This window comes from Eretmochelys imbricata, chromosome 6 (assembly GCF_965152235.1).
Source record: "Eretmochelys imbricata isolate rEreImb1 chromosome 6, rEreImb1.hap1, whole genome shotgun sequence".
NCBI lineage: Eukaryota > Metazoa > Chordata > Testudines > Cheloniidae > Eretmochelys > Eretmochelys imbricata.
The window spans coordinates 1,618,404-1,640,616 of record NC_135577.1 but is presented as its reverse complement, the minus strand read 5'-3'; the positions used below and the strand labels follow the sequence as shown (position 1 = coordinate 1,640,616).

General features: G+C 51.8%; 1 protein-coding gene across 1 annotated transcript; it reads right to left on the bottom strand.

The window, feature by feature from the left end:
- Window positions 1–1,069: 1,069 nt before the first annotated feature.
- On the bottom strand, window positions 1,070–22,193 carry LOC144265874 (transmembrane protease serine 9-like). The gene is made up of 14 exons (XM_077818926.1): window positions 22,139–22,193; window positions 21,116–21,136; window positions 20,824–20,986; window positions 18,493–18,764; window positions 17,861–18,030; window positions 17,434–17,726; window positions 14,314–14,323; window positions 13,481–13,613; window positions 11,785–11,805; window positions 11,335–11,497; window positions 9,837–10,108; window positions 9,204–9,373; window positions 8,767–9,035; window positions 1,070–1,139 (listed from the first exon to the last, which is right to left on the bottom strand). The coding sequence occupies exons 1-14, from the start codon at window positions 22,191–22,193 to the stop codon at window positions 1,070–1,072; spliced, it is 2,082 nt and encodes a 693-aa protein (XP_077675052.1).
- Window positions 22,194–22,213: the final 20 nt, after the last annotated feature.

Below are 22,213 nucleotides of genomic sequence, written 5' to 3'. Positions count from 1 at the left end.
TATTCTTGGGCTTATTCATTTTGTATCATTGAGTAATGAGAGATAGACCCATCCTAGACAGACAGACACAATCTAAACAGACAGACAGACACAACAGAGTCAGATGGAGACAGTACAGACCGACACAATCTAGGTAGACACAATCTAAACAGACAGACAGACACAGTATTGACAGATGGTTGGATCTCACACATTAAGAGACAGACAGCCTAGACAGGCAGAATTTGAAAGGCAGACACAATCTAGACAGACAAGGCAAACTCGACAGATGGGCATATACAATCGAGACAGACCGAAGCAGCTGAGACAGACAGACATATATTTTGTTACTAGTATTCTCTGTATTACTGTAGGACCTACGACACCCGAGCGTGGCTGCCCAGACCCACAGTGGGAGCCAGTCCCTACCCCAAAGGGCTCACAGTCCAAACCAACATTTCTCAAATGTGGCCACGGTGGTCACCAGCGGATTTTTTTGCGACCACGACAGCTTCCTGGAAGGAGATGCAGGCGGGGAGGCAGATAAGAAGCTGCCCTCCCCCAGCACCCGGCTCTTGCTTCTGGATATGCTGCCTTGGTGTTTGCTGGTGCTGCTCACAGGGATCAGCGCCCTGCACCATGCAGCCTCCTCGGGGGCTCCAGGGAGCAGCTCTGGAGACACGTGTGGCCGGCGAGCGCAATGCCAGAGGGACCTGCAGGTGGCTGATGAGTTCCCAACCCACCTTCTTAGGGGTGGCCGAGCTTTGGGCTTCAGCCCCAGGGTGGCGGGACTCTGGCTTTGTGCATCAGCTGCAGGGGGCCGGGGCTTGGGCTTCGGCTGTCATTAAATATCCCCCCGCTCTGTCCCCCCCCACATGGAAGTCATACTACGCCTATGCGCCAAAGTGCCCCAACAAATGCTGAAATGTTACATTTTAAAGTTGCCTTGTAAACGCCATACACCCCAAATGCACCCTCGTTCCTTACAGGGCAGGTAGAGCTGAACGACATAGGCATGGCTGTCTTTCAAGTCTCAAAGCGTATTCGTTGGCTAATTGCTGTGTTTACCTCTCGCCCCACTGTAGCTCCGTCAGCGGCTATCGGCTAACGTCATCGTCAGCAAAATCACTGCGTGGTGTTTGGGCAGCTTGAGCTCGTTCCTGGCAGAAGGCAAAAGAGTTAAAAATGCGAACAGGTATCAGAAAGTTGGACAAAATATCAGTGCCAGAAAAAGACCCTGAAGGGGGTACAGGTTTCAGAGGAGCAGCCATGTTAGTCTGTATCCTCAAAAAGGAAAGGAGGACTTGTGGCACCTTAGAGACTAAGAAATTTATTAGAGCAGAAGCTTTCGTGAGCTACAGCTCACTTCATGGGACTGGGGAGAGGGAGCAGGCAGAGCCCACCTGGATGCAGGGGAGACTTGGATGTGCTCTGCTGAGGGAGGCCAGGCCTGAGGGCCCTGAGAGGTCCTACGCTGTGTTCAGATGCTCAATAAACCCTCCTGTGTTACGCTGGCTGAGAGTCGCTCCAGTCTGGAGATCGGGGGTGGGTGGGGGGGGTATTATTCCCTCTGGGAGTGGAGGCCCCAGGGGTCCAGAGCGAGTGAACTTGCTGAGGGGCCCACGGGTGAGAGACAGGCGTGCTAAGGCTCAGAGAGGTGCGGCTCCAGGCAGTGGAGGGGCTTAACCCCCAAGACAGAGTGGACCCCCGAGAAGGGCTGTCACACTGAAGGGGGTTCCCCCCAGGGACCGCACCGGGCCAAGAGTGGCCATGACCTGTGAGTCCGCGACAGCGACCTTTTCCCAAAAAAGCAAAAGAAACGATAACAAAAGACAAGAACGTGGAAAGCACCTAATTAGTGTTTCTAATCTGTTTAGCTCCAGCAAAGAATAGAAACAACTGTGTGTTATTTTTATTATTGAGTCTGCAAACAAACAAACAAACAAAACAAACCCTACATAAATAAATGACAATGATGTGGACATGTGTACGTGCAGATTTATTTGTTTTTCCTAAAGTAAATTAAGTATTTTAGGAAAAAGTCTCAGAGCAGCCACTAGCATGAGTTGGTGGCTGCACCCCGAGGACACCAAAAAACGTGTTGTCTGAACACCTGCTCCAAACAAACGCAGGTTTATTCTCCCGCTTTTACACCGAAGGAAACTGAGACTCAGAGGGACCCAGGACTTGCTCAGGGTCACGCGGGAAATCTGTGGATGAGCCAGAGATCGAAACTAGGAGGCCTGCTCCCAGCCCCCGCTCCAACCCATGAGACCTCAATCCCCTCCTAGAGCTGGAGATAGAACCCAGGAGTCCTGGTTCCCAGCCCCCGCTCCAACCCATGAGACCTCAATCCCCTCCTAGAGCTGGAGATAGAACCCAGGAGTCCTGGCTCCCAGCCCCCGCTCCAACCCACTAGACCCCCCTCCCTTCCCAGAGCCAAGGATAGAACCCAGGAGTCCTGACACCCAGCCCCCGCTTCTCTAACTCAGGGGTTCTCAAGGTTTTACTTTCTGAGGACTCCCAACCTGTTATTTCAATTCCAGGGCCCAGCGGAGGGGCGGGGTCCTGGGCTCCAGGCTTCAGCTCTGTGTGTGTGTGTGTAGAGGGGGGGCGGGGGTTTGGGGCTCTGGCTTCAGCCACTAGATGTGGGCACGGGGGCTTCTGCCTCACAGGTCTGGGGGGCTTTACCCATGCAGGGCAGGGGTGAGCAGGGCTTCTGCCTCATAGGGAGCCATTGCTGTACCAATAAAATAAAAACCAGCAGGATCTTATTAAAGGGAAAAAGGCAAAATACCACATTTATTGTGAATACAGAAAGAATCCTAGTAAGCAGTTAGTTATAGTTATAACATTCCATTCAATCTCATATTTATTCACACATTCATTCATTCATACACACACACACAGGTTCTGCAAGGTTGTTATCATAGTTACCAGCCTTAGAGTTGCTCATGCCAAGCCACTGGCCAGGTGGCCTGGACATGAGGAGGGAGCAGGGCCTTGTCAGATGCTCATCTGATGCTCCTGGAAGTTAGTTTGCAGAATCAGACCCCAAAGTTCTCACTTTTTAGAGTCTATTTTTATAGGAATTTCTTCCTATGCCAGTCTATGGGAATTGCTGCTTCATGCTGTTGCTGAATCAATCAGCAGATAGCACATTCCTGACGGCTCCAAGATGTTATCTTGTTCTTTGGTTCTCCCATTCTTGAGGCTGTTGGGTGGATTCCAGTCTGCCCTCCGGGGGTCCTCTGGTTATTTCCACTTGACGCCTTCTTCAGCCAATGGACACTGGATTCTTAGGCTGGCACCTCCCTGATCATTCAGTTATTATCCACACCAAGCATCCATCCACATACATCCTCTATCTCTATTTTAATCACAATTGTTAATACAACAAAAGGGTGGGGAGTCTCTGGGTGCTGTTTCTGTTGTTAGAGTATTGCTTTGAGTCTCTCTCTCTGTGAATTGCTTTGAGAATAGACTCTGTCTTAGAATGTACTAACACAATTAGCAGCTTGCAAGTTTCACACATACAGGGAGAGAAACAGTACCAAAAACCAAGAGACCTCTTAATTAGTAATACCCTGGAATTTAAACTCTGGGGAATCAAACTCATTTGTGATTTTAATACAGAACTTCTTTAATATGATCCAACATAATCCCCCTTTTGACACTAAGATTTATAATCGTCAGTGTCACTTTCTATGTAGCCTATTCAAGAGAAAGTACTGTGAGGCAATTTGAGTTTGTGATTCCAATTCATGCCACATACATGATCCTAGTGATGTATCTTTACTACAAGGTTCTGGGGCAACAGGCAAGGTGAGGCACACCCACTTTTGAGGAGTCCATTCGGTACAACCTCTAGTGTCCAATAGCTTCCCTCCCTCCCCAGCCCACTGGCTCAAGGTCCAGGGTAGCCAAAAGGATCCCATGTGTAATATGGGGAGTGGGTTAACCTTCAATACCTTTGCCTCCAGGGACTGTTGGTGTGCAATTTTGACAACAATTTCTCCCATTAACAAGTCTGGTTTACAATACTGGAAACATATTGCATCCATTCATATTGATAAGTGTCAAACAATGATCTCTTTCTTTTTTAACAAATGCATCAAACCCTTAATATTTCCCAATATGACGCAGAACATTTTGTGTTCCAAAGTAGCTAGTGCAAGTATCTGCATTTCAGTGCATCCCATAGCTATGGCTGTGTAGTTTCCTATTTCTAATATTTTTTTTTTCTTATGGATAAGCCATGTGGTAGTATTAAGCCATTACTAAAGATTCCATCGGCCTTTTAGGTTACCCAGACCAATTTGGACCAAGTCTACATTGGCATGTACTTGTTTTTGTATCAGGCTGTCCTGTAGCTGGGACAGAAAGCTTAATTTATTTTTAAGTTCCTGCAGGTCTTCAGCATTTTTTTTTTTTTTAAACACACAACAGTGCTAGCAACAAGACAAAACACAAGACAAAACATAGAACACAGAACACAATTTCTATTGTGACAGTAGATTCATGGTATTGGGTTGCTTTTCAGCTGGCATCAGCTTTTCCTGATTTTCTGAAAGACAAAAAGAACATGTTTCTACCCCTTTTGGGGTGGCAGATTATTGCTTAAAATCTTTCTTTTACAAATACCCTTGCTGATTGCAGGCAAAACAGAGAAATTGCCCCCATATTTTCCTGTTTTTGTTCTATAGGCAGGCCAGGTTTCAATGGCTTTTATCTTTCAAGGGTTATGGGGAAATTATCCCACTGTTTAGTCATTAAATCCCTGAGTTTTCCTTCTTATACAGCAGACCAAGTTTATAATGTTTTTCTTGCTGTGTTAAGCTTTAAGTTTTATTTACAGGTAATAACTGAGAAGCATCATTACCATACGACCTTAAAGGATTTTTCCAAAAATCATACACACTATACGTTGTTACAGGGATACTTATTATCATTAAATTTATTAAAATTATCTTGTTATCCCATGCCTTTTATTTAGACAATTTGTTTGCTGACCAGGTATGTCCTTTATCTGCAGCTCCTTTGTGCTGCTAGTTCTTTCCTTCCTTTATCATTTAGGTAATTTGCATTTTCACAGAAACTTCCTGCTTTCGGATTTAAAGCCATCAGCAGCTCAGAGACTCTTAAAAGGGACACAATCAACTTTCACCAGAGTTTTGATTACTTTTAACTTCTGCTTCCAAAACACACAGCAATCTGAAAAAGAAAACCCAACCTATTGTGGCTCCCTTTGGAGCCCTAATAGCATTTTAATTAAGTAGCATGGTATGTTTGCATTTCTTTTGCCCCTTCTACAATATACCCTGCACATGTTCTGGGGCAAATGCACATTCCTTCCATAGTTTAACTTCCATCCAGATCCATTTTTACATAAGGTGTCACTATTTCTTTTTTTTTTTGCTTACAGAGTTTTCATGTACCTTTATCAAAGTGACAGTCTGATTACTCAGAGCCATTTTAAGACTCAGTGTTTCTAAAATTGCTTCTTTTTGTTTTGTGCACCTCACCCCTGCTGTTGCTTCAGAGGCACAGTCATTTTTTTAATTTTTTTTTTTTACTACAACTCTCATCTGCTATTTTGTTACAAAAACAAACAAACAAAAAACAAACAAACAAAAAGAATCCAAAAAAAATTTTTTTTTATATTCTCCTGATTTTGACTGCCCTGCTGCAGCCACAACTTAAAAACATTTTAAATTTTGTAAAGCATTGAGTTACCTTTTAAGGGTTAAATGCCAAATCCCAAAGCCAAACAACACGAATTACCTGTGTCTAGCAAAAAGGTCTGTCAGTTTTGCCTGTCAGTTTTGCAACTTTGAATTAAAGAGTCAAATGCATTTTTAGTGGCATTATTTAAAACAAAAACAAAACTAACTGGTCCTTAGAACTTTACATATTTACACACACACAGACAGATACATACACGTTTAACTGCTTAATTCCCTCCAGCCTCTGCAGAGTTAACTTTTTCACTCTTTTTGTATTCCTGGAGTGCCTCTTTCACTATTTTCAGCTGGCTTTGGGTATTTGTAACCAGCACCTTCCAATTGTCTGCTCCCTTTTCCGTTTGTGCCTTTTCCTCTTTACATGAGGACAAGCGGAGGGAAGAATCCTTACAAGCCTCCCACAACAACCAAATTGCTGCTGCATCTCTTTTGGCAGCACTAGAAGGTTTGTATATGAGGATATACTGAGCCAATCTATCCTCTAGGTCCGAAATAGTGCAGACATCAGCTAGGGCTTGTTTAGTCCAAGGACTGTGCCCAAATTTTTGAAGGATTTGTTTAAAAGGTGTAATTTCTTTAACAAAAGGTGAGATTGGAGTTCCTTCTGACTCCGTTCTTCCCTCTGGTACTGGCTTACCCTGTTTTCTTTTAAACATCTTAACATGGATATTTCAATCTCTTTGTCACTGCTGGTATTACTTAGCAAGTGACACAGCCTAGATTCTGAAATCATAGCTTAATGTATGCGTTTTTCCCCTGCTACCTTCCCGGAGGCCAGCAGGTCCCCTGCTACCTTCTCGGAGGCCAGCAGGTCCAGTTAACCTATTTCTCCCTGCTACCTTCTCGGAGGCCAGCAGGTCCGGTTAACCTATTTCTCCCTGCTACCTTCTCGGAGGCCAGCAGGTCCGGTTAACCTATTTCTCCCTGCTACCTTCTCGGAGGCCAGCAGGTCCGGTTAACCTATTTCTCCCTGCTACCTTCTCGGAGGCCAGCAGGTCTGGTTAACCTATTTCTCCCTGCTACCTTCTCGGAGGCCAGCAGGTCCGGTTAACCTGTTCTTTCCTGCTACCTTCTCGGAGGCCAGCAGGTGCCCTGCTACCTTCCCAGAGGCCAGCAGGTCCAGTTAACCTATTTCTCCCTGCTACCTTCTTGGAGGCCAGCAGGTCCCCTGCTACCTTCTCGGAGGCCAGCAGGTCCGGTTAACCTGTTCTTTCCTGCTACCTTCTCGGAGGCCAGCAGGTGCCCTGCTACCTTCCCAGAGGCCAGCAGGTCCAGTTAACCTATTTCTCCCTGCTACCTTCTTGGAGGCCAGCAGGTCCCCTGCTACCTTCTCGGAGGCCAGCAGGTCCGGTTAACCTATTTCTCCCTGCTACCTTCTCGGAGGCCAGCAGGTCTGGTTAACCTATTTCTCCCTGCTACCTTCTCGGAGGCCAGCAGGTCCGGTTAACCTGTTCTTCCCTGCTACCTTCTCGGAGGCCAGCAGGTCCCCTGCTACCTTCCCGGAGGCCAGCAGGTCTAGTTTAATCTGTTTTCCCTGCTACCTTCTCGGAGGCCAGCAGGTCCCCTGCTACCTTCTCGGAGGCCAGCAGGTCTGGTTTAACCTAATAGAAATGCCTAGCTCACTAGAGCTGGCGGTGTGCACACCAATATTTACAATAACTGAGGTTTTTTTACCAATATTCCCCCTTTCGCAATTCTCCACCAAAATGTTGTACCAATAAAATAAAAACCAGCAGGATCTTATTAAAGGGAAAAAGGCAAAATACCACATTTATTGTGAATACAGAAAGAATCCTAGTAAGCAGTTAGTTATAGTTATAACATTCCATTCAATCTCATATTTATTCACACATTCATTCATTCATACACACACACACAGGTTCTGCAAGGTTGTTATCATAGTTACCAGCCTTAGAGTTGCTCATGCCAAGCCACTGGCCAGGTGGCCTGGACATGAGGAGGGAGCAGGGCCTTGTCAGATGCTCATCTGATGCTCCTGGAAGTTGGTTTGCAGAATCAGACCCCAAAGTTCATTTTTTAGAGTCTATTTTTATAGGAATTTCTTCCTATGCCAGTCTATGGGAATTGCTGCTTCATGCTGTTGCTGAATCAATCAGCAGATAGCACATTCCTGACGGCTCCAAGATGTTATCTTGTTCTTTGGTTCTCCCATTCTTGAGGCTGTTGGGTGGATTCCAGTCTGCCCTCCCGGGGTCCTCTGGTTATTTCCACTTGACGCCTTCTTCAGCCGATGGACACTGGATTCTTAGGCTGGCACCTCCCTGATCATTCAGTTATTATCCACACCAAGCATCCATCCACATACGTCCTCTATCTCTATTTTAATCACAATTGTTAATACAACAAAAGGGTGGGGAGTCTCTGGGTGCTATTTCTGTTGTTAGAGTATTGCTTTGAGTCTCTCTCTTTGTGAATTGCTTTGAGAATAGACTCTGTCTTAGAATGTACTAACACAATTAGCAGCTTGCAAGTTTCACACATACAGGGAGAGAAACAGTACCAAAAACCAAGAGACCTCTTAATTAGTAATACCCTGGAATTTAAACTCTGGGGAATCAAACTCATTTGTGATTTTAATACAGAACTTCTTTAATATGATCCAACACCATGGCTCAGGGCTTTAGCCCCATGGGGCATTGGGGCTTGGAATTCTGGGCTCCCAGCTTTAGCCATATAGGGCAAGGGGGCTCATGGACCCACTGAAATGGCTTACACCCCATCAGCGGTCCGTAGGCCCCCGGTTGAGAACCACTGCTCTAACTCACTAAAACTGCCTCCCCTGCCAGAGCTGGGGAGAGAACCCAGGAGTCCTGGCTCCCAGCCCCTGTCCCCTGCTCTAACCCACTACACCCCCCTCTCCTCCCAGAGCTGGGGAGAGAACCCAGGAGTCCTGGTGCACAGCTCCCCATGTGCTAACTCATTAGACCGCACTCCCCTCCCAGCCCCATAATCATGCCTTGTCTCCCCCATGGCAGGCCTGGTTGTTAAATTAGCAGCTCAGAAACAAAGCAGTGGCCCCAACCCCAAGGCAGCGCTGGCCAGCAGAAGGGTGATGAGGAGCACGGGGGTGGGCGCTGGAGTGTAGCCTGCATTAGGCTGACTCCTAATGGTGACATTCACCACCCCGGATTCAACACTGGGGAGCTGCTGCTGGATCCAGTCGGAGTAGGTGGAGACCCGTGTATAGACCCCAGGGCGGTTGGGGAGGCCGCAGCCGGCTCCCCAGCTCACGATGCCAATCAGGAACCAGAAGCCAGCCTCAGAACAAACAAGGGGTCCCCCAGAATCGCCCTAGAGAGAGACGGAGAACCAGTTAGACCAGTGCCCCTCAATCCCAATCTGCAGCCCTGAGGGACTACATACCTGACCCTCCCCAGCTCTGCCGGAGTCCCTCAGTCCTGACCCGCAGCCCCCTCCAATTGCTCCTGGATCTCCTGGGATGTCCCTGAATTCATTCACCTGGCAGGAGTCCTGCCCTCCTTCGGGGTAGCCAGCACACACCATGTCATCTTTGATGGGGCGCGACCCCGGGTACCCTGTGATGGGTATGCTATAGAGGTCATTGCATGTCCGGACATCGATGAGTGAGACCTGAACCTCCTGCAGAGTGCGGGGAGGAGGGAGACTTTCTGCGGAGAAAAAATACACCTCATCAGGGCCCACCTCAGCCATCTCCACCCGGGGCAGGATCATCCCTGACTGTCTGTTCCCCACCTCATCTGGGTCAATCTAGCTCGGTCAGGTGTGAATGGGAGTTTTTAAGCACAAGAGGGGTATCAGCTCCCAGCACTCTCTGCTCTAGCCCAGCAGTCCCCACTTCCCTCCCCAAGCTGGGGATAGAACCCAGGAGTCCTGGTTCCCAGCCCCCCCTGCTCTAACTCACTTGCCCCCATTAGCTTCCCAACACCTCATCCTGCCTCCCATTGGAAGATCTCTGCTCTTCGGCAGCCGTTGGGCTTTGCTTTGCCTGTTTGGGCTGCGGTCACTAGACGGTGACATGACTCATTGCAGCAGATACAGCCCTGGCTCAAGGGGTCTCCCATGTCGCTTTTGGGGGACCCCCACCCCACACAGGCCCTTCAGGCATCTTACCATCCGTCTGGACTTTCCCCCAGCCAGTAACCCAGCACTGGGTGCCAGAGGCGACGGAATCATTGCGGGCGGGAAGGCAGACAGGGAGGATGTAGGCGGTGTACAGAAGGGGCGTGCTTAGGTGCACCAGGGCTATGTCGGAGGCATAGGTGGTGGGGTTGTAGCTGTCGTGGATTATGACCCGTGACACAGCAGAGGTGAAGGCGTTTGCGCTCTGGATGTTCAGCTGGAATTCCCCCAGGGAAACAGAGTAACGAGCGAGGGGCAGGCTCCTAGGAGAGGGGGAGACATTGGGCAGGAGTTTGTTATTATACTCGCTACCACAGAACAGAAATGCAGCCACCTCTGGGGTGGGGCAGCTGGGGAACAGCCGCACATAATGCCACATAGGGTGGCTTGCCTGGGGCTGAGATACAGCCACCACTGGGACGGGGCAGATGGGGAACAGCCTGTGGCAAAGTGGGAATTTTCTGTAATATTTTTATGAATCCTCTATGTGCCTCAGTTTCCCTATTGGGTGCAAAAGCGTAAAGTCTCTCAATGGGGCAGCACAGGAGAACCGGGCAGAGGGGTTATGTTACATTGCTCTCTGTTGTGGACTGAAGAGGTCCTTACAGGACCACCTGAGGCCGACCACATATCACTGGAGAAGATGAGAAGAAAATGAAAACCGCCATGGCCAGAACACTGAGGCCCAGCAACCAAAGACCTGGAGGAAGTTGGATTCCTTACGCGTCTCCACAGGGAAGCTGAGCAGAAGCGAGCTGAGAACAAAGGACTGAGAGCTGACAGCCAGGGGATAAAGGGTTGGCCAAGGTTTGGGAGAGGCTCAATGTCTCGGGACAAAAGAGGACGCAGGATATGTCTATACAGCACTAAAAAACCCTGATGGGTCAAGTCTTCAAGCCCGGGCTAGCTGCCCCAGGCCAACTGCAGCCCTGCCACGGGTCTCTCATTGCAGTGTAAACATACCCCAAGAGACAATGGCTGAAATGGAGTCCAGAGCAGGCTGGGGAGCGTTGGCTTGGCCAGATGGCCTCTATCTTCTATCTATCCTGTGGTTTCTCTGGGCTCACCTAAGGATTTCCCAGAGCCGTGGTCCAGTTGATTAATTAACCAGACCCTGGTATGACAAGGCTGCCTGGCGTCACTGCAAATCCTGGCTGAGGTGCACAGGTCCCTGAAGAGCAGAGAAGCCTCCACTGGGGATCGGTCTCCCTTGGACTCGCTGGGCAGAGCTCATGAATTGAAGCAGGAGGCCCGGAGCCCAGAGACTCAGTCATGGAGTGGGTGGGGCCGTGGGGCCGACCCCGAGGGCAAAGTGGGACCCCACGGGGGTCTGGCACACTGAAGGGTTCCTCCAGGGGATTGTTTAGAAGCTGGGCTATAGCCGCACAGTGACACTGTACAGGGATGCTCTCCCCCCCATCCCCGGCCCTCTCTGAGATGCAGCCACCTCTGGGGTGGGACAGCTAGGGGACAGGCTGGGGGTACTCACAGACTGAAGCAATGAGCTGCAGATACCACCCATTCCCCCGTGATGAGGGACCCTCCGCAGATGTGGACTCCATTGTATCGGATGCTGGCCTGCCAGGGCCAAGCCCCGTCCCGGGCATTCTGCCCTCCTACAATGCGGCTGGAGGTCACTGACTGCCCGCAGGCTGGGGAGAAAAGTGGGGAAGGATGTGAATAGAAACCAGGAGTCCTGGCTCCCAGCTCCCCCTCGCTCTAACCCACCAGACCCCGCTCCCCTCCCAGAGCTGGGGATAGAACCCAGGAGTCCTGGCTCCCAGCCCGCCCCCGCTCTAACCCACCAGACTCCACTCCGTTCTCATAGCCAGCGATTGAAACCAGAAGTCCTGACTCACAGTCCCCCCCCGCTCTATCCACTGGACCCCACTTCCCTCCCCGCCAAGAGCTGGGGATAGAAAGTGTCCAGATTCCTTACTTGACTGGAACTCCACAGCAGCTAGAAGAGAAAGAGAGGGATGAGTGAGGTGTGAAAACCACACACGGCCCTGACCCCTCCAGCAGGGGGCAGCGCTGCACCCACCTACTCATGCACACACCCACCCACACACACACGATTTCCACAGGCAGATCCCTGAAATTCCTCCTCTCACAACCCCACCTGGCCCTCTTCCTCCCATGGCCTGCCCCCATGCTTCTCATGGGTCCCCAGCCTCCTCCCATGGTGTGGGATGGTTCTCTGGCCTTGGGCGTGACCCCCCAGGAAGTGAGGTATGTAGGGGGACATAGTCTGATACAGGCTTTCCCCCTCTGCCTGAGATTCCCCACAGAGAGCTCAGACCCTAGATCAGGGGTGGGCAACCTACAGCCTGGGGGCCCTATCTACCCTTCAGATGTTTTAATCCGGCCCTCGAGCTCCTGCTGGGGAGCGGGGTCCGGGGGCCAAGTGGCTCCCAGAAGCAGCAGCATGTCTCCCCTCTGGCTCCTACGCGTAGGGGCAGCCAGGGGGCTCCACACGCTGCCCCTGACCCAAGCTGCACCCCTCACAGCTCCCATTGGCCAGCAGGCATGGCCAATGGGAGCTGCGGGGGAGGCACCTGCGGACAGTGCAGCGCGTAGAGCCGCCTGGCCACGCTTAAGCATAGGAGCCGGAGGGAGGACATGCCACTGCTTCTGGGAGCTGCTTGAGGTAAGTGCCACCTGGAGCCTGCATCCCTGACCTCCTCCCGTGCCCCAACCCCCAGCCCCGATCCCCCTCCCACCCTCTGAACCCCTCGGCTCCACCCTCCTGCACCCCAGAGCCTGCACCCCCAGCTGGAGCCCTCACCCCCCCACCTGCACCCTAACTCCCTGCCCCAGCCCGGAGCCCCCTCCAGCACCCTGAACTCCTCATTTCTGGCCCCACCCTGGAGCCCATGCCCCCAGCCGGAGCCTTCACCCCCTCCCACACCCCAACCCTCAATTACATGAGCATTCATGGTCTGTCATACAATGTCCATATCCAGATGTGGCCCTTGGGCCAAAAAGTTTGCTCACCCCTGCCCTAGATCCAGGGTTTCTTCCCCATAACTGCCCCCTATGGATGATGGGGGAAGGGCCCATTCACTCAGCCATGGTTGTGCATCCCCCGCTCAACCGCGATGAACTATTCCCTGCCCCATGCCCCACACATTCACCACAGCCCCACTTATCCATCCCCTCCTCTGCTCCCATGCCTTACATCACTCTCCCCTTCCTTTGCCACCCACATCCTACCCTTCCCACAGGCACTCACCCAGCCCACCCAAAACCATCTCCCCTTTCCCTTACCCCTCACTTCCATCCCCTCCTGCCCAGTGTAAGTGCTGAGAACCCCACCCCTGCCCTTTTTCTCTTGAAACCCACAGAGGGCAGAGTCCTCCAGCAGGGAGTGCCACAAGTTATTGGCAGAGGGAATGCTTCCTCATGGACAGCTCCATCCCACTTGTGCTTGAAGGTTTGAGGGACAGAAACCCACTCCCCTCACAGGGTTGGGGAGAGAACCCAGGAGTCCTGGATCCCAGCACCCTCTGCTCTAACCCACTAGCGACCACTCTCCTCCACCCCCACACAGTCCCTGTTCTGTCCCTTTCTGATCCTCATCCCTCATCCCAGCAGATTCCCAAGGTCAGGACCCCAGCAGACCCTGCACTCACCCTCCAGCAGGGGCAGCAGCAGGAGGGCGGCCAGCAGGCAGCTGAGAACACTCATGATACCCGTTTCCCCAACTCCAGCTGGCTCCTCCAAGGGCTGGGACCAAATCCCAGACTGGGAGGGAAAAGTCACTGGCTGCAATTTACAGGTAACAGGTCACATTCATAAACAGAGCTATAAAACCACACGGAAGGTAAATTCATGAGAGGTGCCAATGGCAGCTCCACCCTCCCAGAGCTGGGATAGAACCCAGGCATCCTGGCTCCCATCCCCCCTCCCACTTGCTAGTAGACCTCACTCTCCTTGCAAGTGAACCCAGGAATGCAACCCACTGGCCCCTACTCCCCTCCCATACGACTCAGGCATCCTGGCTCCCAGCCCCCACTTACTCTGCAGCGTGGGTAGCAGGAAACGAATGGTTCCTGGCTTACAGGGTATTCCCAGTAACCCTTCCGCCAGGTGCAGCCGGCAGCAACCGGAGCCGCGTTCAATATCTAGGGGTTGCTTTTCAACAGTACAACACAGAACCGGCTCAAGCCACCACCCAGTGACCAGGGAAATTTACATCCCACCCCTGGGTGCCTCTGAGAGGCAATATTTCCCCAATCGCAATCACAGAGTCTGAGTGTAGAAAAGAAACTTTTAGTGAAAGGAGAGAAGTCACGCAACATTAATAAGGGAAAATGCCACAAGCAGAATTCATAATCATAAACCTGTGAACAGGATGCCCACCCCAGACTGCATGGGGCAGTGCCCTCCACCTCATGTTCATCAGTCTACAGCCAAAAGTGCCTTTCCTGTGCCCCGCTTTGCTGCCTCACTCCACCTCACTCACAGTGCTTGTCCTGGGTCAGACAGGACCCAGGGTTGAGAGGTACATCTGTGTGAGTTCACTTCCCACCTCTGGGAAGAAGGCACCTTGCTTGCTCTGCCATCTGAGTGCTTGCTCTGGCTGGCTGCCCTGCCGGCCACTTGTCCACCAGCTGACTGTCAGTCACCTTCTGCTGGCACCTGCTTCTCTGCTGTGACCTCTGCAGGTCAGTCTTTTATTGACTGGCAGCTTTTTGCAGACACACTGCCCCACCACCAGTGATTTCAGCTCTCATTTGAGCACTCTAAGATAACAAAATGCTCCTAATGAACTTCAAACAGTAAGCGGAAACAGGTTAAACCAGACTGAGAAATCTGAGGGAGAGACCACACCTCCTGGCGGGGACATCTGTCCCCACCCCCTTTTACTTTCACAGGCCTCTGGCATTTGAGCCCCTGGCTTAACAAGGTCCCTTCAGTGGAGGGTGACCCCCTCATTCGGGACAGGTTAAGCACAGTTCTGCTCCCCTTTATTCATACAATAAAGGCAACAATATTAGTAAGAGCATTTCACTACTGTTGCATTCAGTACTAAAGTGATTTGTATCCCAACACCAGCCAGAGTTGATCACTTTGAAAACACAGCTCCTGTCTGCTGGGTACCTAGGCAGAGTAGATGTGGTCACGTAAATTCAATTTGCTCCTGAAGTCTCTCCCCATTCCCAGCTGCCAGGGGAGAGCTCATTCAGACCCTGCTTATACATGGCACAGCAGCTCCCAGCTCTGCTTCCACAGGGGAGTAGATGGTCGGTGAGCTGCCCCAGTGACCCCAATCCGCAGTGTCAGTTGTCTGCCTTGCCGGGGAATGTCGCCCAGCCAATCCCCCCATCGCCTGCCTCTTCTCACCGTTCTAGGGAAACCGCTTCTTGGGCCTCCACCCCTCATCCCTGTTTTCACTCTCCCTGTATCCAGCCTGCCCCACATCCCAGCTGCATTGGCCCTTCATTCCTTTCCTAGGTCCTGTGCAGCTGACAACCCCCGCCCCCTTGTGTTTTCACAACATGATGCCGCTGGCATGTGCAGAATGGGGTAATGTTTCCTGAAATGGTCAGGGAGGCTTCCCCAGGGGATTCACCTGGTTCTGCTGTGGGTGTCTGCGTGTGTGTGTGTGTGTGTATACCTCAGAGGTGCATGGGTCCTTTGTGTTCTCTTTGTTGTGTAAATGACCAAGGACAGAACAGCCCAAGGAAATTCACAGTATTCTTGGGGTTATTTACTTTATATCATTGTGGGTAATAAGAGATAGACCCGTCCTCGACAGACAGACACAATATAGACAGATGGTGACAGTACAGACAGACACAATCTAGATAGACACAATCTAAACCAACAGACGGACACAATAGAGACATATGGTCACATGCAACACATTAGGAGACAGACAGCCTAGACAGGCAGAATTTAGACAGAGGGGCAGAAACAATCTTGACAGACAGACAAGGCAAACTAGACAGACAGGCATATACAGTCTACACAGACAGATGCAGTTGAGACAGACAGACATATCTTTTATTACTAGTATTCTCTGTATTATTGTAGGACCTACGACACCTGAACATGAGCCAGGAATCCTTTGAGCCAGGTGCTGCACAGACTACAACTGAGATCAGTGCCCCATTGTGCTGGCACTGTCCAGACCCACAATGGGAGCCGGTCCCTGCCCTGAAGGGCTCACTTTCTAAATAGACAAAGGCAAGTTTATTCTCCCCCTTTTACATCTAGGGGAACTGAGACTCAGAGAGACCTGGGACTTGCTCAAGGTTACACAGGGAGTCTTTGGCAGAGCCAGGGATAGAACCCAGGAGTCCTGCTCCCAACCCCTGCTCTAACCCACCAGATCCCAATCCCCTCCAAAAGCCAGTGATAGAACCCAGGAGTCCTGACACCCAGTCCTCTCCAGCAATCACTAACCCACTGTAATGAGCCTGGTTCTGGCGGGACCCAACTGAGAGTGCCAATTCAGGACAAATTTCTTAAAGCAGGGCAGTTACAGCCCAAGGCTGGGTTTCTTTGCACACCAAGGCAAACCAAACCAGCCAGACTGAGAAGATTTTGGTTTTACCCCACTGGCTAACCACAAGTCACACAAGCAATTCCCTCAGACACTCCAGTTTCCCAGTATCACCACCAGTGCCCCTCGTTATGGGGACGAATGGTTATGAAAGCCAATACCCCAGTAAAAGAACAAAGGTTCTCTCGATCCCAAAGGACCAAGCCCCAGACTCAGGTCAATATACAAGTCAGATCTTACCCACAAATCACGCTGTTGCCAATCCTTTAGACTCTAAAATCTAAAGGTTTATTCATAAAAGGAAAAAGACACAGATGAGAGCTAGAATTGGTTAAATGGGATCAATGACATACTGTAATGGCCAAGTTCTTGGTTCAGGCTTGTCGCAGTGATGGAATAAATGGCAGGTTCAAATCAAGCCTCTGGAGAACATCCCCAGCTGGGACGGGCCATTCAGTCCTTTGTGTAGAGATTCCGTGTGTAGCAAAGTCCCTGCAGAGGTAAGAAGCAGGATTGAAGGCAAGATGGAGATGAGACATCAGCCTTTTATGGTCTTTTCCAGGTGTAAGGACACCTTTTTGTTCTTACTGTGGAAAATTACAGCAAAATGGAGTTTGGAGTCACATGGGCAAGTCCATGCATACTTTGCTGAGTCACAAGGTGTATCTGCCTTCTCTCAATGGGTCAATTGGGTCGCTGCTGGTCTTTAATGGGCCATCAAGCAGGCTAGGCCAAGCTGACACCAACTTGTCTGGGGTGTCACCCAGAAGCATAGCACAAGTTTGAAATACAGACGGTACAGAGCCAATATTCATAACTTCAACTACCAAAATGATACACACATATAGAAAGCATCATCATGACCAGAAAACCATAAGCTTGCCACAGACACCTCACACTACAACCTTTGGACAATATTTGCTGCAAATGTATAACAGTGGTTGCAACAGTGATCTACACGGTTACAGATTCTGTCAATCACGTCACACCCACTCCCCTCCCAGCCCTATAATAATGGGTTGTAATTCTGATGTTTTTTTTTTTTTCCTTGGCAGGGATGACTGTTAAATTAGCAGCTTAGAAAGCGGTGGCACCATCCCCGGGACAGCGCTGGCCAGCAGGAGGGTGCCGAGAAGCAGGGGGGTGGGCGCTGGAGCGTAGCCGGCATTAGACTTAGTGCTAATGGTGACATTCACCACCCCGAATTCCACACTGGGGAACTGCTGCTGGATCCAGTCAGAGTAGGCGGAGACCCGGATATAGACCCCTGGACGGTTGGGGAGGCCGCAGCCAACTCCCCAGCTCACGATGCCGATCAGGAACCAGGAGCCAGCCTGCGAACAAACGAGGGGTCCCCCAGAATCACCCTAGAGAGAGAAAGAGAATTAGTGAGACTGGTGCCCCTCAGTCCTGACCTGGTGTCCCTCAAGCCCGACCCACAGCCCCCTACTATTTCAGCCCCGGGGTCTGGATTTCCTGGGACTTCCCTGAATTCATTCACCTGGCAAGAGTCCTTCCCTCCTTCGGGGTAGCCAGCACACACCATGTCATCTTTGATGGGGCGCGACCCCGGGTACCCTGTGATGGGTATGCTATAGAGGTCATTGCATGTCTGGGCATCGATGAGTGAGACCTGAACTTCCTGCAGAGTGCGGGGAGGAGGGAGACTTTCTGCGGAGAAAAAATACACCTCATCAGGGCCCACCTCAGCCATCTCCACCCGGGGCAGGATCATCCCTGACTGTCTGTTCCCCACCTCATCTGGGTCAATCTAGCTCGGTCAGGTGTGAATGGGAGTTTTTAAGCACAAGAGGGGTATCAGCTCCCAGCACTCTCTGCTCTAGCCCAGCAGTCCCCACTTCCCTCCCCAAGCTGGGGATAGAACCCAGGAGTCCTGGTTCCCAGCCCCCCCTGCTCTAACTCACTTGCCCCCATTAGCTTCCCAACACCTCATCCTGCCTCCCATTGGAAGATCTCTGCTCTTCGGCAGCCGTTGGGCTTTGCTTTGCCTGTTTGGGCTGCGACCACGAGACGGTGACATGACTCATGCAGCAGATACAGCCCTGGCTCAAGGGGTCTCCCATGTCGCCTTTGGGGGACCCCCACCCCACACAGGCCCTCCAGGCATCTTACCATCCTTCTGGACTTTCCCCCAGCCAGTAACCCAGCACTGGGTGCCAGAGGCGACGGAATCATTGCGGGCGGGAAGGCAGACAGGGAGGATGTAGGCGGTGTACAGAAGGGGCGTGCTTAGGTGCACCAGGGCTATGTCGGAGGCATAGGTGGTGGGGTTGTAGTTGTCGTGGATTATGACCCGTGACACAGCAGAGGTGAAGGCGTTTGCGCTCTGGATGTTCAGCTGGAATTCCCCCAGGGAAACAGAGTAACCAGCGAGGGGCAGGCTCCTAGGAGAGGGGGAGACATTGGGCAGGAGTTTGTTATTATACTCGCTACCACAGAGCAGAAATGCAGCCACCTCTGGGGTGGGACAGCTGGGGAACAGCCGCACATAATGCCACATAGGGTGGCTTGCCTGGGGCTGAGATACAGCCACCACTGGGGTGGGGCAGATGGGGAACAGCCTGTGGCAAAGTGGGAATTTTCTGTAATATTTTTACGAATCCTCTATGTGCCTCAGTTTCCCTATTGGGTGCAAAAGCTTTAAGTCTCTCAATGGGGCAGCACAGGAGAAACAAGGGGGAGAGGGGTGTCATTGCTGTCTGGCACAGACTGACTGGGTCATTGCAGGCCCAGCTGGGGCCAACCCTATATCAATGGGTAATCTGAGGAGAGAATAAAAACCGCAATAGCCGGAACATTGAGACCTAGCAACCAAAGAGCCTGAGGAAGGTGGATTCCTTCCGTATCTCCACAGGGATCTGAGCAGAAACTAGCCGAGAACAAAGGACTGAGAGCTGACAGCCAGGGGATAAAGGGTTGGCCAAGGTTTGGGAGAGGCTCAACGGATATGTCTACACTGCACTAAAAACCCTTGCCATGCCAAGTCTTCAAGCCCTGGCTAGCTGCCCGAAGCCAGCCGCAGCCCTGCCACAGGTCCCTCATTGCAGTGTAAATGTACCCCAAGAGACAGCTGGTGAAATGGAGTCCAGAGCAGGCTGGGGAGCATTGGCTTCGCCAGATGGCCTCTATCTTCACTGTGGTTTCTCTGGGCTCACCTAAGGATTTTCCGGAGCCGTGGTCCAGTTGATTAATTAACCGGACCCTGGTATGACAAGGCTGCCTGGCGTCACTGCAAATCCTGGCTGAGGTGCACAGGCCCCTGAAGAGCAGAGAAGCCTCCACCGGGGATCTGTCTCCCTTGGACTCGCTGGGCAGAGCTCATGAATTGAAGCAGGAGGCCCGGAGCCCAGAGACTCAGTCATGGAGTGGATGGGGCCGTGGGGCTGACCCCGAGGGCAGAGTGAGACCCCACCGGGGTCTGGCACACTGAAGGGCTCCTCCAAGGGATTGTTTAGAAGCTGGGCTATAGCCGCACAGTGACACTGCACAGGGATTCCCTCCCCCCAGCCCGCTCTGAGATGCAGCCACCTCTGGGGTGGGACAGCTAGGGAACAGGCTGGGGTACTAATGATCTGGAGGATGGGGTGGATTGCACCCTCCGCAAGTTTGCAGGTGACACTAAACTGGGAGGAGTGGTAGGGATAGGATACAGAGGGACCCAGACAAATTAGAGGATTGGGCCAAAAGAAATCTGATGAGGTTCAACAAGGACAAGTGCAGAGTCCTGCACTTAGGACGGAAGAATCCCATGCACCGCTACAGACTAGGGACCGAATGGCTCGGCAGCAGTTCTGCAGAAAAGGACCTAGGGGTGACAGTGGACGAGAAGCTGGATATGAATCAACAGTGTGCCCTTGTTGCCAAGAAGGCCAATGGCATTTTGGGCTGAATAAGTAGGGGCATTGCCAGCAGATCGAGGGACGTGATCGTTCCCCTCTATTCAGCATTGGTGGGGCCTCATCTGGAGTACTGTGTCCAGTTGTGGGCCCCACACTACAAGAAGGATGTGAAAAAACTGGAAAACGTCCAGCGGAGGGCAACAAAAATGATTAGGGGTCTGGAGCACATGACTTATGAGGAGAGGCTGAGGAACTGGGATTGTTTAGTCTGTGGAAGAGAAGAACGAGGGGGGATTTGATAGCAGCTTTTAACTACCTGAAAGGGGGTTCCCAAGAGGATGGATCTAGACTGTTCTCAGTGGTAGCAGATGACAGAACGAGGAGTAATGGTCTCAAGTTGCAGTGGGGGAGGTTTAGGTTGGATATTAGGAAACACTTTTTCACTAGGAGGGTGGTGAAACACTGGAATGCGTTACCTAGGGAGGTGGTGGAATCTCCATCCATAGAGGTTTTTAAGGTCCGGCTTGACAAAGCCCTGGCTGGGATGATTTACTTGGGGATCGGTCCTGCTTTGAGCAGGGGGTTGGACTATCATTCTACTCACTGATTGAAGCAATGAGCTGCAGATACCACCCATTCCCCCGTGATGAGGGACCCTCCGCAGACGTGGACTCCATTGTATCGGATGCTGGCCTGCCAGGGCCAAGCCCCGTCCCGGGCATTCTGCCCTCCTACAATGCGGCTGGAGGTCACTGACTGCCCGCAGGCTGGGGAGAAAAGTGGAGAGGTGTGTGAATAGAACTCAGGAGTCCTGGCTCCCAGCCCCCCCTCGCTCTAACCCACCAGACCCCACTCCCCTCCCAGAGCTGGGGATAGAAAGTGTCCAGATTCCTTACTTGTCTGGAACTCCACAGCAGCTAGAAGAGAAAGAGAGGGATGAGTGAGGTGTGAAAACCACACACGGCCCTGACCCCTCCAGCAGGAGGCAGCGCTGCACCCACCTACTCACGCGCACACCCACCCACACACACGATTTCCACAGGCAGATCCCTGAAATGCCTCCTCTCACAACCCCATCAGGCCCCCTTTGAGCCATGGCCTGCCCCCATGCCTCCCATGGGTCCCCAACCTCCTCCCATGTGGGTGGGTTCTCTGGCCTGGGGTATGACCCCCCCCCCAGGAAGTGAGGTATGTAGGGGGACATAGTCTGATACAGGATTTTCCCCTCTGTCTGAGATTCCCCACAGAGAGCCCAAATCCTAAATCCAGGTTCTCTGCCCCATAACTTCCCCTCCATGGGTGATGGGGGAAGGGCCCATTCTTTCAGTCATGGTTGTGCATCCCCCGCGCAACCTCCATGAGCTATTCCCTGCCCCATGCCCCACACTTTCACCCAAGCCTCACTTATCCATCCCCTCTCCTCCCCCCAAGCCCTACATCATCCTCCCCTTCCTTTGCCACCCACAACCTACCCTTCCCACAGTCCCTCGCCCTGCCCACCCAACACCATCTCCTCTTTCCCCTACCCCTCACTTCCATCCCCTCCTGCCCAGTGTAAGTGCTGAGAACCCCACCCCTGCCCTTTTTCTCTTGAAACCCACAGAGGGCAGAGTCCTCCAGCAGGGAGTGCCACAAGTTATTGCAGAGGGAGTTATTCCTTATGGGCTTGAAGATGTGAGGGACAGAAACCCATTCCTTTCCCAGAGGTGGGAATTAGACCCAGGAGCCCCCCCCCTCGCCCCGCTCTAACCCACTTGACCCCATTCCCCTCCCAGAGCTGGGGATAAAACCCAGGAGTCCTGGCTCCCAGCCCCCCTGCATCCCTGTTCTAACCCTTTCCAATCCTCATCCTTCATACCAGCACACTTCCACAGTCAGAAGGCGTCAAATGCCAGGACCCCAGCAGACTCCTCACTCACCCTCCAGCAGGGGCAGCAGCAGGAGGGTGACCAGCAGGCAGCTGAGAACACCCATGACAGCAGTTCCCCCAACTC

Excerpts from the sequence above, each read along its gene's own strand:
- LOC144265874 (XM_077818926.1), bottom strand. The coding sequence starts at position 22,193 with ATGGGTGTTCTCAGCTGCCTGCTGGTCACCCTCCTGCTGCTGCCCCTG. Across the intron at positions 17,727-17,860 it reads GAGGGAAGGACTCTTGCCAG|GGTGATTCTGGGGGACCCCT; the intron begins GTGAATGAATTC and ends TTCTCTCTCTAG. Across the intron at positions 11,498-11,784 it reads TGCTGTGGAGTTCCAGTCAA|CCTGCGGGCAGTCAGTGACC; the intron begins GTAAGGAATCTG and ends TTTTCTCCCCAG.